The sequence below is a fragment of the Tinamus guttatus genome, unplaced genomic scaffold, assembly GCF_059628265.1.
Source record: "Tinamus guttatus ecotype Peru unplaced genomic scaffold, ASM5962826v1 Tinamus_guttatus_pri_ptg000044l, whole genome shotgun sequence".
Lineage (NCBI taxonomy): Eukaryota > Metazoa > Chordata > Aves > Tinamiformes > Tinamidae > Tinamus > Tinamus guttatus.
This window is the reverse complement of record NW_028288578.1, coordinates 2,953,751-2,966,007: the sequence shown is the minus strand read 5'-3', so window position 1 is coordinate 2,966,007 and position 12,257 is coordinate 2,953,751. Positions and strand designations below refer to the sequence as shown.

Genomic DNA, 12,257 nt, shown 5'->3' with positions numbered 1-12,257 from the left:
GAAACATGTTACTGGTTGTTAGTTATCACGATTTGTTTGAATTAAGGTAGGCTACCTTTATCAAAAGCACAGAAATGAAAAAAACATATACATACACACATATATTTATTGAATCACAATCACTTTGCTGGAAGTGGGAAATTTGGAATGAGACTCTCTGGACCTCCCTGGCACACTGGGGCCTGAGAAGGATGTGACTGAGAACTGCAGGTCTTCTCTTCCCACTAAAAACCCAGACCTGTTTGGAACATGGTTTTGTCCTGTGCAGGGGCCCACGGCACAGCTTGGTGCAATGAGTGGCATTAGGGACATCCAGTTAGTCGTACTGTTCAGAAAGGCTTGGGTGCTTACTAAGTACAAATGTCTTAATTTTCAGTTTAACTCAAGTTCTTACCAGCGAGACTCATATTCTTCTTGGTCCTCCAGTTTCCTTACCTTCTTCTTAATCGTAGGCATTTTCTTGGTATCTATAAAGACAGCATTCTCCTAGAGAAATGGTTAAAAAGAAAAAAAAAAAAAGTTCTTCATATATACTTTTCATGTGTATGCACTCCTGCTTGTCAGAACATACATTAACATATTATTCTCTTTATTTTTATAACAAGAGGAGAGTCAGACTACTGTAATAATAAATTAACAAAATAAATCCAGGATTCTTATCATGAATTAAGCATTCTTGTGATCTTTGGGGACTCGTTATAGGAGTTACAACTACTCAAGCTGGTATTTCAAAACCTAGTCCTTTCCTTTTTTGTTGAAAAGAAAGAAAAAAAATAGCTTTACCCCTGTTGTGTATTTTGCGTACATGACACCATTCCATTCTCCTTCAATGGAGCAGAAGGGTTTCTTGTCAGTGGGAGAACTAGAGAGAGAGAGAAAGTCATTTTTCATTTGCATTACACTAACCAAAAGAGCCCAAAGGATCCAAACTTAATCGACACTTGTTCATGTAAAAGGCTTAAAGTGACAATCACCGATACTGAAAAGACCAAAGTTCTGTTTCCAAGGGGAGGGTTTTTAAATATATTAGCTCAAGTGACACAAGCCTTAAAAGACAGTGCTGTGCCAATATACAATGGGTCTTGCCTTAGGTTTGCAGTTAAAGCTCAGCAATCTAACAACAGGCTTTCAACACAGTACTATTGGAAAACACAAGCACTGTTTTAAAAGTGAGATGCAAAGTGCAAGTGCCACAAAGTGACTTATAACCAGTTTATAAATGCCCTTTGGCCTGTCCCTTTCTGATATTTATATTACTGGTAGAGCAGCCCTCAGAGATGAGATTCTTTGACAAATTCTGTGTGCACAGGATCTAACTAAAATGCACCAGAACACAGGTATAAATAAATATGAAATGGGCTGCAGCAGTATATTAATGACACCCCAATAGGTTACTGGGTAGAGCTGTTTCAGGGTTTTACACTGGTACATAAAATTGACTTTAAAAACAACCAGGAGATAGCAGTGAGATCAACCAAAGACAGAAAGCAGCTTACAAAATTTCAGCTGTAATTCTGTGCTTCTTTCCTCCATAAAACGGTTTTGTGTGGAAGACTATGGAAGCATTATAGCCTGTCTTTGAGCAACTAATACTGCATTCTCCACCAAGTTCAATCCATGGTACAGTGAGAATAGATCTGAAATAATAAATGTATAGTTATAACCATTTAAGTACTACAAGGCATTAAAAATAAAAGTATCAGGTAGAGCATTTACTTGCCTTCCATAACCATTAGGGAAGGTCAAAATATAGTGTTCATCATAGTCTAGGCATGTGACGCACCCTAGCAAAGAAAAACAAAAATGCACTTAAAAACATCCTGGAAAATTCCTAGAAAACTGTTCAAGCAATCTCCTGACATATTTCACTAAAAGCAGGTAGAAAATAAAAAGGAAAGGTGAAGAGCTGTATTTTTCTCATAGATGCTGACTATGGGAGAAGTGTGGTGCTCATGAAGAGACTGGGCCCAAAGGGATTCAAGCGCACTGTGTGTAAATTTTCTACACAGGGGATCTAAAGCTTATAGCTAGGTAAAATCTACATGTATCAAATGCTCCTCAGCTTTGAGACTGACTTGAAATATTTTCTGTATAAATGGGAGAAAGTTAATTTCTCTCATTAACTTCATGTACACTTACCTTGCCCTATATTATGAACACCAATAGACATTCCTAGGAATTTTGACTTGGTCCATATATGAGCATTGAATTGTATCCTCTTGTTAAAACACTCTGCATAAAATGCTGAAACTGAAGGGAAAAAAAATGTTAAAAAGACAGCAGTACTTTTTCCAAACTACTCTATCGGGAAATATTGCAAAGGGCCTAATACTTACGTGACTACAGCTTGCAAAATGTTTTTCATTTCCCAGTCTTTATAGCAAAAACAGCTTTTCATAGAACCATAGAATGTTTAAGGTTGGAAGAGACCTCTAGAGCTCATATAGTCCAACCTCCCTGCACATGCAGGGTCACCTAGAGCACATGGCACAGGGTGGCATCCAAGCGGGACTTCTAGCACTCAAATTCATACAGAAAACAAACGGAAGACCTACACTAAAAACTGACTTTACTATTGCTCCTATCCAGACAAATGTACAGATACCATCTGTACTCATAGAGTTACGGTCAACTTACTTGGAGGATGATGAGAGACCTGCTCTGCCACAAACGTTACACTGCTTTTACTGACCCAAGGAATTGGTCCTTCTGAAACTGGTTCCTGGAAGATAATAAAACAGTTTCATTCATTGATGGTCTTTTCAAAACACCAAAAAGTGAATGGATGCTTTTGAGGCAGCGTCCACATTTAAAATAGGCTTCTAAAAATGTACTGCAATATTCTTAATGCAGTTGCCTGTTCGCTAATTTGAGTAAGGAAAAACTCCTTATTTCTAATCCTAAAATGACCCTCCAAATTTTGTTGTCTCTCTCTCTTTCTTTTTTAACTATAAATATTTAGAGGCATGATACTGAAACCCCAGTTAAACTGGAACAGTCACATATAAACCCTATTACAAAGTAATGCTGAAATCTGCTTAGTTTCTTATTAAGTAATAACAGGTGGGTGGCAGAAAGTTTCCATTTTTGCTTCTCAGCAAGCCCCAGATGCACAGTAGTAATAGTCAGATGTTGCACAGCTCACACCCATATAATGCATTCATTTCCTGTGGCAAAACAGGAAATGTAACTCAGAAGTTAGAAGCACCAACACAAAACTGTCTTCTGCCAGCACACCCCAAATATTCACCACAAAAACAACAGGAAGATTTACTCAAAGAGTAAATGTGAAGAGGAGCAAGAGAGAGAGAGAGAGAGAGAGAGAGAGAGATACATTTCAGGACTGATATGAATAAAAAGGAGTAGAAATGATGATTTCTTTAAAAAGAAACTTAATCTAGAAGTGGGATGTGGGACTGCACACATTTCATCCTAGAAATTTGTGTGGTTCCACAAAGTACCTCTCATAAAAGACAAATATCGCTAATATCAAATACTCATTAAATTGGAAAAATGCTACACCTCAATCACCTGTAGGACATACTGCACCGAGGTTACATGAAGTATTTTAGCAGAGCCAGAATAGGGCGCCACTGATAAGATGCAAGTGCATCACTTAAAATGCAAGGGATTAGAGAATTGGTAAGATGAGAATTTTGGAAAGAAATAAATTCATGCTCAAGTCCTAGAAACAATTCAGAAAAAAAAGCACTTCCAACAAATGAAAAGGTTTTTAGAGATAATAATAAACAAATTACCACTCAAATTTTGCTATGCAAGATATTTAAAATATCATCTGCCCAAGGAAAAGGAGGAAGGAAGAAAAATAAGTTCAGCTACTGCCACATTTTTGTCAATTTTGCTACATAAGCATAGCATAAGACATTCCAGTCAGTACATTAATAAAGCTTAGAGAATTACTTGTGTTCATTCCAAGCACCAAAAAAAGATACCACTAGAAAACTAACCATATCATCTTCACCTTCAGTGCCTGGTAATACCCAATGGCACCGGAAGATCTCGCCCAAAATGGGGTTGTAAGGCTTTTTAGCAACCGACCCTTTTCTTCCTGCATGGAAAGCTGAGAGGTACCATTTAACCACTTGAACCATTCGTTCCTTTGGATCCTTCTGGTCACTGATGCTACATGAAACACGAGAGGAAAAAATAAGGCTAGGCAGCATGTCACACAAGCAAGTCACTGCTTCCTAACAGCAATCTAAATGTAAATACTAACGTTCCAAGTATTTTTGCCACAAATGCAAAAGATGTTTTCAATCGGTAGAAGTTTGACTAGACTACTGTGTTTAACTACTTTGACTAACTTTCAGGTTTAGATTAAAACTCCAGTATTATTATTCAAAATTAGTAACATTTCTTGGCCAGCCCACAAGAGCCGTAACAAAAACTTAACCTGTTAAAATGCTCTTTAAAAATCAAGTACCTGACAAATAAGTCCGGATGTGCAAAAAAGTCAGCATACATTTCCAACAATGATCTTCTTTCCAGGATAAAAGTTGGAAGAACCACCTGGGAGAAAAAAAAAGGGGTGGGGGACAAAAGCTCTTTTTACATACTATTCATAAATAGCTTACACATCATCCAACAACACTCCTCTTATCCCAAGTCTACAGGCAAGGACAATGTCCAAAGCGAAAAAACAAGTTATTTTCCATTTTCAATCTATTTCTCCAATCTACAGGCTTTTAGCAGTTAGATATATTTATTCTACTTAGATTTTCCTCCACCCAGTAACAACCCCAATTAATAAATGTATCACACAAAAGAGATTAAAGCTCAACTAGGTCTCAGAACAAGTATACAGTTAGGATATTACTTTAATATTGATTTACACATAGTTCAGGTTAAGTCCCTCAAATGAGCAGTAGGCAAACTTACCTTTGTTAGATCCATTCCTAATCTAACTTGTGACAAGAGGTGCATGATAACACTCTTATGTTCTTCTACCGATTCTCCTTCCCCATCATCATCTCTGTCATCAGGAGGATCAAAAAGATCTAAAGAAAAAGACCAAACAGCTTTCATTACTCTTTTCTGAAAGATATAACACCTTCAAAGAATGTCTATATTTAACTTAGCATGTATATTAGGTGTCAAGAAAGCCTTAATCATAAAACAAAGATTTGTCTATATTTAACTTAGCATGTATATTAGGTGTCAAGAAAGCCTTAATCATAAAACAAAGATTTTAAAGTCTTCAAATTTGACAGTTCTCCATTAGTAAATAAACAGCAGATACACCATCTTCCACAAGCATTATGTCATATATACAAGCATACATACATCAAATAGTTTATGACAGATATCAGAACCAAGAGCTCCCTACTGAAAGTTAACACAGTTCTCTCACCAGCATCATTTGTCCCATTAGACATGGAAGAATTGAGGGACTCTGTGGTATCTGGACGTTTCAGACTACTTCCTGTGCTGCTGCGAGTCAGAACGGCAGCAGACCCTGAAGAACTGAAGAAGAGTATTAACTTTTCATTATTCACAATGAGCTAATTCAGACCAAGTTATTAGAATTGGATGCACATTGGCATCAATTTCCTAAGGAGATCAGTGACAGACATTAACATATGCTACCTGCTGACTCACAGAAAATTTAATGCCTAGGAAAGCCTGCAGGCTCAAGGTTATAAGGTAAAGGCATAAAAATGACTAATTCCTCTTCGAAACATACACCATCTCATAATATCCCTTTTCTAATTTAAAGAAAAAGGAAAAAGGAAGACTGTAAGCAGAAATTTTGAGGAAAAGGGAAATCAACTTCTTGAAGATTTTCTAGTAAGTGTGAGGAGGATCATTTATTTCCCAAATTCTGAATCAAATACGTATGAAATACCCAATGGTCACATATCAATTCTCTTTCTGAGCAGGTGGCTTCCCAAGTTTGATCTGCTTTAGTTTTGCCAGTGCGTATGTTGTGTGCAATGGGGAGGTACAAGAAGAATAGGGGAAGACAGACAACTGTGCTGTGGTGATCTGTCACATCCACATGATCTGTCACATGACAAAGCTTATTTCTGACTGTATGACTTATTTGCTTTTTTACATTAACCCCTAGAAGTAGACAAGCCATGCATTGTTTTCTGCAGTCTGAGTCTACAGTTTTTCAGCTACTTACTCTATACAACGCTTTGGGGGAGAACTGCTCTGATAGAATTCATCAGCATCGTAGAACTCATCCTCACTGCTCGAGTAGGAAAAATCCGGGACTGTATTTGGAGAGAGATTGACATGGCTTGGAGAAGTTAGGCTGCTGCTAGGTGCTGACTGTCCACTTCCTGCAGAGTATTAGAAAGAATTACAGATTTAATAAAACAGAAGTAACTTTAAATCCTCCAGTCCTAATTTATGAGTAGGATAGATCAAATTAATAAATGAACTCAGAAGATAGGATAACTTAGAAAATTGAAAGTGATAATTAGTCTGGTTCAGGTTGAATTTCATTTAACAGATAATAAAAGAAAGGTCTACCAGGAACATGACAACACAGAACAACAATAACATATAAAGAGTTTTCTCTCACAGTTGTAATTTAAAAGCAAAATAATAATTCTGAAAACTGGTATAGATTTATAGAATAATTTATGTTGGAAAGGACCTCTGGAAGTTATTTGGTCCAGTTCCCCACCTGAAGCACTGACAACTTCAAAGTTAAATCAGTTTGCTCAAGATCACATCCAGTCAGATTTTAAATATCACCCAAGATGATATCACAATCATTCCAGGGAAATTTTTTCCAAAGTTCACTACCTTCTTATTAAAAAAAATAGCTAAGATGACTGGACAATACAAAAAACACATCAGGAGAATAAAAGTCAGACAGAAAAATGAAATTTTATGTTATATATATAACTATGACTTTTTTTTTTAATTAAAAGATTAGCTTTTTTAAGGGGTTATAAACAGATGATTATAACAACTTCATACACTTTAACAGTGCAACTTGGAATAGTGTATGGAATATTGATCAGTTCATTTTAAAACAGATGCTACTGGACTTCAAGCAAAGAAATATTCAAAGACTGAAGTAAATTGTGTTAAAGAACAATTCATAAAATTAGCTTATATTTAATGTAAATGAGCAGGAGAGTATATGATAAGGACATTCGAAACAATATAGGATATAGAGAGGATTTCATCATCTTTTTTCAAAGAACAACATTTTCCCTATTACATTAGGTAATACATACAAAACCAGTACACAAGCAAGACTTTCCGTCGCATCTTAATTACATGCTGTATAATTCATTTCACATGAGGTGTTTGAGATCAAGGACTCAGAATTTAAAGACTTTTTATAGTTAGCAGTACCATACATGATAGTTAATTATTAAAACTCCATGGAAAGAGTATTAAACCTTGAGCTTCAAAGGTTAAGCAAAGCTCTAGCTGTTAGCATCCAAGCTGACACCTCCTGCTGGGAAGCAGATTATCTCAGAGCTGCTTTCTGCAGGGTTCTTATTGCTTCTTCTGAAACAACTGCAGGTAGGTAGTGAATTAAGATAGATATCAGGTCTAATTTAAGATGACAATTTCCATGTTCTTTCTACATTCTTAAATCATATTGAAGACAAGAGAAGAACAGACAAAAAGGAAAGAGCATGTGGTAATATATTTATCTATTTCCAATTCTTTAGAAATAAAGTTTTACAAACCCAGTGGCAATCATCCAGATTGTACTGATATTTTCCCCTCACTAAGACTTTAAGTCAAATAAATACTATAAAAATACTAAAAACACTATAATCCAATAAAATATTACAAGTTCTGTAATTCAATTTCACTGCAGTTGTATACCGTCCACCTTATTCCCAATCACATCAGGACAAAATGGGTGAAATTCTGATGAGTGATCACTGGGAATATCAGTATTGCTCACAGAGAGAGAGAGAGAAGACTAAGAGCAAAATTTCTAGTAGTTTAAACTCTTCCTTTATAATCGGCCAATATAGCATTATCATAATAGACAGCTGCATTAGATTATGGACACTATATATTTAGGCTTTGTTTCTTGTACTTTGGCACAACAGTCGCACAAAACTGTACCTGTGCTGTTTGGTGTTGGAGTCTGGTTTCCAAGTGATGCTACCACAGGTCCCACTGGTAAGGATGAGGGTCGCTGCTCTGATTTGCACAACTGAGCAGGTTCTAGGGGGAAATTCTCGTATGTTAAACAACACATGAACATCAGCCCAAACAAAACAAACATCCCAAAACCCATGTTTAAATAGGAGAATTTTTGCTTTTGTTGGAAAAAATGCATTTTCTCATTATTATTGCCTAGCTTTATTCATTAGTTGTCAAAGAAGACATTAAAAAAAAATTGCAGGGCAGATCATCTGTTTTGCAAACATACCCCAGAAGCTACCCACCATTATGCAGCCTATGCATTTAGGCTGCAGTTTTATCCTCCTCTGTTCTTTACTATTCCTGCTACATTCCTTTCTATACATCATACCTGGAGGTATGACAGTCTGGGAAGGCATTGTGCTGATCACCGATGGTTCCAGAGGACTAGGCTGATACACTGCGTCAACAGGATTTATAGTACTCTGAAATAAAGTAAAAAAGTACATTTTTTTCCTTAATTAGGGAGGAAAAAAAAAAAAGAAAAAAGCATAGATGCTAAGAACATTGTGAGCACAAGAAATACCCAAATGCAGGATAGCAAAGTCCTGAGAGAGGAAAAAGGACACACAAATGGACAGCAGAGGACATAAGAAATACTTCCAAAACAGTAATACTTTGATTCTTTACACAAACTTTAAAATACTAAACTGAATTTGCTACAGATTTCAGTTGTGTTATAAAGAGTTCTGTATTTCAAATTTTATCTTCAACTATGATTTCCATGTTCATTAGCAACTATTGTGTGCAGGAAAAAAATTCTTCAGCAAACAATTTGTCCAGACAACACTAAGTCAATGCATGAGTTAAAACAGGATATTTGCACATTTTCAGCCATAAAGTGGCACTTTGTTGCTAAAATTTCTTTGAATACACACTGACAGTTTTCAATATATCTCCATCTACAGGAACATCTCAACTTAGTACAAACTCAAGCTCTCTGAAAGCCAACCACCAACCCAGTTCAGCACTTAAAAGTCACTGGCTTCAGTAAATATTTTTGACTTTTAGATTTCCAAGATGCTTGCTGGATAAGTGACTGCGGCTTTTAATTCAAATTAGCATGGATTAACCTTGCTTAACTGACCTTTAACTTTGTTAGAACCTAAGAATTGCTCCTCTATAGGATAACATGCAAAAAAAAAAAATCCTGCTGTTTTGGGGAAAAGCCATGTAAAACCTCTCTCAAATATCTGTATTTTAATTCTATCCAGGAAAACTATCATTTTAACCTTCCTCCCATCTTCCAACACATAGATGACTTGCTTCTTGTCTCTTTTCCCAGCTAACCCTTACTCTGAACTGAAGTAAACTCCTAGCATCAGAATCAGCAACCCAATGAAGATACAACCCAATGAAAAATGCATATAATTGAAAACAACACTACTATTTCCTGCTTATAAAACTCCAAAGCTTTGGCTTCTGATGTGGCTTCTGATTAACGTGCGAATAATTAATCCAGTTACATGCACTGCTACTCCACAACATTCTGCCACATGGTTTAGGAAGAGCCATCCCTCATACATTACTTCCAACTATTCATGCAGATATGCATGCACCATAAGTAGGTCCCTGTCCCATATATTTCATAGTTAAAATCATTATCACACCTGAGAGACCACAAGGAGGAAGATGAGCCCTATGATAGACAAAATGCCATTGTTATTTCTACCTGCCCTAGCTTTCAGGAAAACTAAAAACAAAATGGTGCAGAACACTACAGAAAACACAGCAATCATGTCTCTGATTCTGTATGTAGGTTTCTGACCTTACTCTTCAATATTTCTCCCTCCTGCATCATTAACTAGTTTTGCCGTAAGTATTTTGGGGTATGCCTTCATGGTTTAGAAATAGGCAAAGTTATATCTAAAAATACTTCCTATTCTTTTGTTTTAATAACAATTGAAAAACAAAAAAGTCAAAAAAATCATATATTTTATATATATATATATATATACTTATATATATATATATAAAAGCTTCCCTTCACCATGATATCAAGCTCACAGTGCATTTCTGAACCTGAAGCAATATCCTGACCTTAAACCTAAGCTAATTTGAGCTATCCTGTCAACCTCAATGGCCTCAAAACTGAAGCCTTCATAATCACTGCTGCATCACCTTAGAAAAATACGGCTTTTCTTTTTTTAACATACCCTAGCCCAGGGACATTCACAGTAGCAGCTAATAAAATTTAGGACTATCGAAAGTCTTATATCTATACTGCATTTCTGAGAAAAGATAGAGCCAAGGGGCAAACACACAGAGCTGCAGAACAGCTCTGCCCTGGAAAACTGCAGGAGCACAACCTGCCTTCCAGGACAGGCAATGGAACATGCTCCCTAACTCCAGGAGCTGCATGATGCAACTCTCCACATATATCTACAATAAGCATTAAAATAAAGCTTGCACATCCATCTTTACTTCAAAGTTCACACCAGAAATACCATACTACTAAAACTGCATGTCATAGAGCTTAGGAATTACCATCAAATGTAATTAAAACAAATTATGATTTCTGAGACGGTTAGGTTATTCTGAAACCAACTTCCTAAGAAAAATATCAGAAAGGTTTTCAAGTGACAAAAACAGAACAAAGAAACAGAAAGTCACACATGACTGAAATCAAGGATGACAGAAGTAATTAAAAATGAGGAAGATAAAACTTGGTGTCAGATGAGCACAGTAGAGAAGACAAACTACCTGAACCAGCTGGATAGCAGATCTATTTTATACAGAAAGATATTTTAGATGGAACACAAAACTATTTCTATCTCAATGATTGCCTCTTTCAGCTCTTCAAATGGCAGATTTTTATCTAAGTGTTCAGCCATTTAAAACAGTCAGTATAAAACCAGCTGCTATATTTTGTAACAGCAAAAGTGGCAGCCAACCTCAGCAGCTAACAACTCAGCAGTTTTTTAACATGAGACTTGAAGCAGTAGATTAGAGAGAGAAGGAGGTATGTTGCAAAGTGAGTGGAAATTCAGGTCTCTGTTCACATGTTCTGCAGAAATAAAGGCAGATAAATATTAGATGTAAACTTACTATAAGTCCATCTGCGTGCTTCTCCTCATTATTTTGGTCCTTTAGGAAAAAATGTTAAAAATATCAACATATCAATCTTGTATGACTTATCAGTTCTGTGTTATGTGAGAGCTATAACAGTTCAGCTTCTCTCAGAAATGTTCACCTTTTCAGCCATAAAACGTTAATGTTTCTAATCATGTGAAATAGAAACCAGATTCAGAAAAAAAACAATCTTATACATTGTCACTGCACATCTGATAAGTGTGTTCTGAAAATCTGTTCACACAAATTTGAACATTAAAAAAAAAAAATAAAATCCTTCCAGACTGCATAATGCTATTACACCTTACAATGTAGGTTCCTGTTAAACAACTGGGAATCCCCCAGAACCTGGTCTGTAGTATTGATGAGTCCCTAAATACACATCAAGCTCTTGGTTTCTTTGGAGCAATGGGTAGCATATAGGTCAAGTTTTCAAAATCACTTCTGGCTTTTGAAAGGCAAAAGTGCCTCTTTAAATTAAATGTTTTAAAATCTAGTAAAGCTTATCTTATTAAGAGACTAGCTTTGGCCTAGAGGCTTATGTGAAGAACGGGCTATGCATGGAAAGAACTGTCATCGGGGGAATTACACTAGCGACAGGCAAGTTAGCGTCCATTGAGAGGGAGCACAGTTTTAACACTGTGCCAGCAACTGCATTAACTTCTATTAATGCACTCAGTCAGAACTCTTTGTTTCTGCCACAAAGTTCATATTAGCCAGCACATCTATCCATAGCTTTGTTCAGTATAATCTGTAAGAGATCTGCAGAGTATTTCTCCAAATTTCCAGTTGTCAAAGTTATGAAGAAAAAGAGAATCAAGAGAAAAAAAAAAAAAAAAAAGGCTGTAAATAATATTGAAAGTGAAGTTAGGTCATGAACTTAGGCATATGTTTTGATACTTAAAATGGCTTCAATACTACATGCTTATACACTTTGCAATAGGCTGCCCAAAACTGCTAGTTGACATTTCCTAAGGAAGGCTTTTAATTACAAAAAGGGGACACTAAGAGCACTGAGTCCCACCGGG

At 36.2% G+C, this 12,257-nt stretch overlaps 1 protein-coding gene across 2 annotated transcripts in view; it reads right to left on the bottom strand.

The window, feature by feature from the left end:
• Window positions 1–12,257, bottom strand: part of OSBPL9 (oxysterol binding protein like 9) — a 56,983-nt gene that overhangs the window by 1,019 nt on the left and 43,707 nt on the right. The window contains exons 9-22 of one of the 2 annotated variants that reach the window (XM_088536845.1): window positions 11,206–11,244; window positions 8,489–8,582; window positions 8,077–8,178; window positions 6,149–6,308; window positions 5,372–5,484; window positions 4,900–5,018; window positions 4,445–4,530; window positions 3,969–4,143; window positions 2,638–2,722; window positions 2,140–2,250; window positions 1,721–1,784; window positions 1,497–1,637; window positions 784–862; window positions 395–486 (exon numbers count right to left, since the gene is read on the bottom strand). In XM_088536845.1, the coding sequence (XP_088392971.1) occupies window positions 395–486; window positions 784–862; window positions 1,497–1,637; window positions 1,721–1,784; window positions 2,140–2,250; window positions 2,638–2,722; window positions 3,969–4,143; window positions 4,445–4,530; window positions 4,900–5,018; window positions 5,372–5,484; window positions 6,149–6,308; window positions 8,077–8,178; window positions 8,489–8,582; window positions 11,206–11,244 (1,460 nt within the window). The remainder of the gene's footprint in view (window positions 1–394; window positions 487–783; window positions 863–1,496; window positions 1,638–1,720; window positions 1,785–2,139; window positions 2,251–2,637; window positions 2,723–3,968; window positions 4,144–4,444; window positions 4,531–4,899; window positions 5,019–5,371; window positions 5,485–6,148; window positions 6,309–8,076; window positions 8,179–8,488; window positions 8,583–11,205; window positions 11,245–12,257) is intronic. The other variant, XM_088536855.1, reaches the window with a different exon arrangement.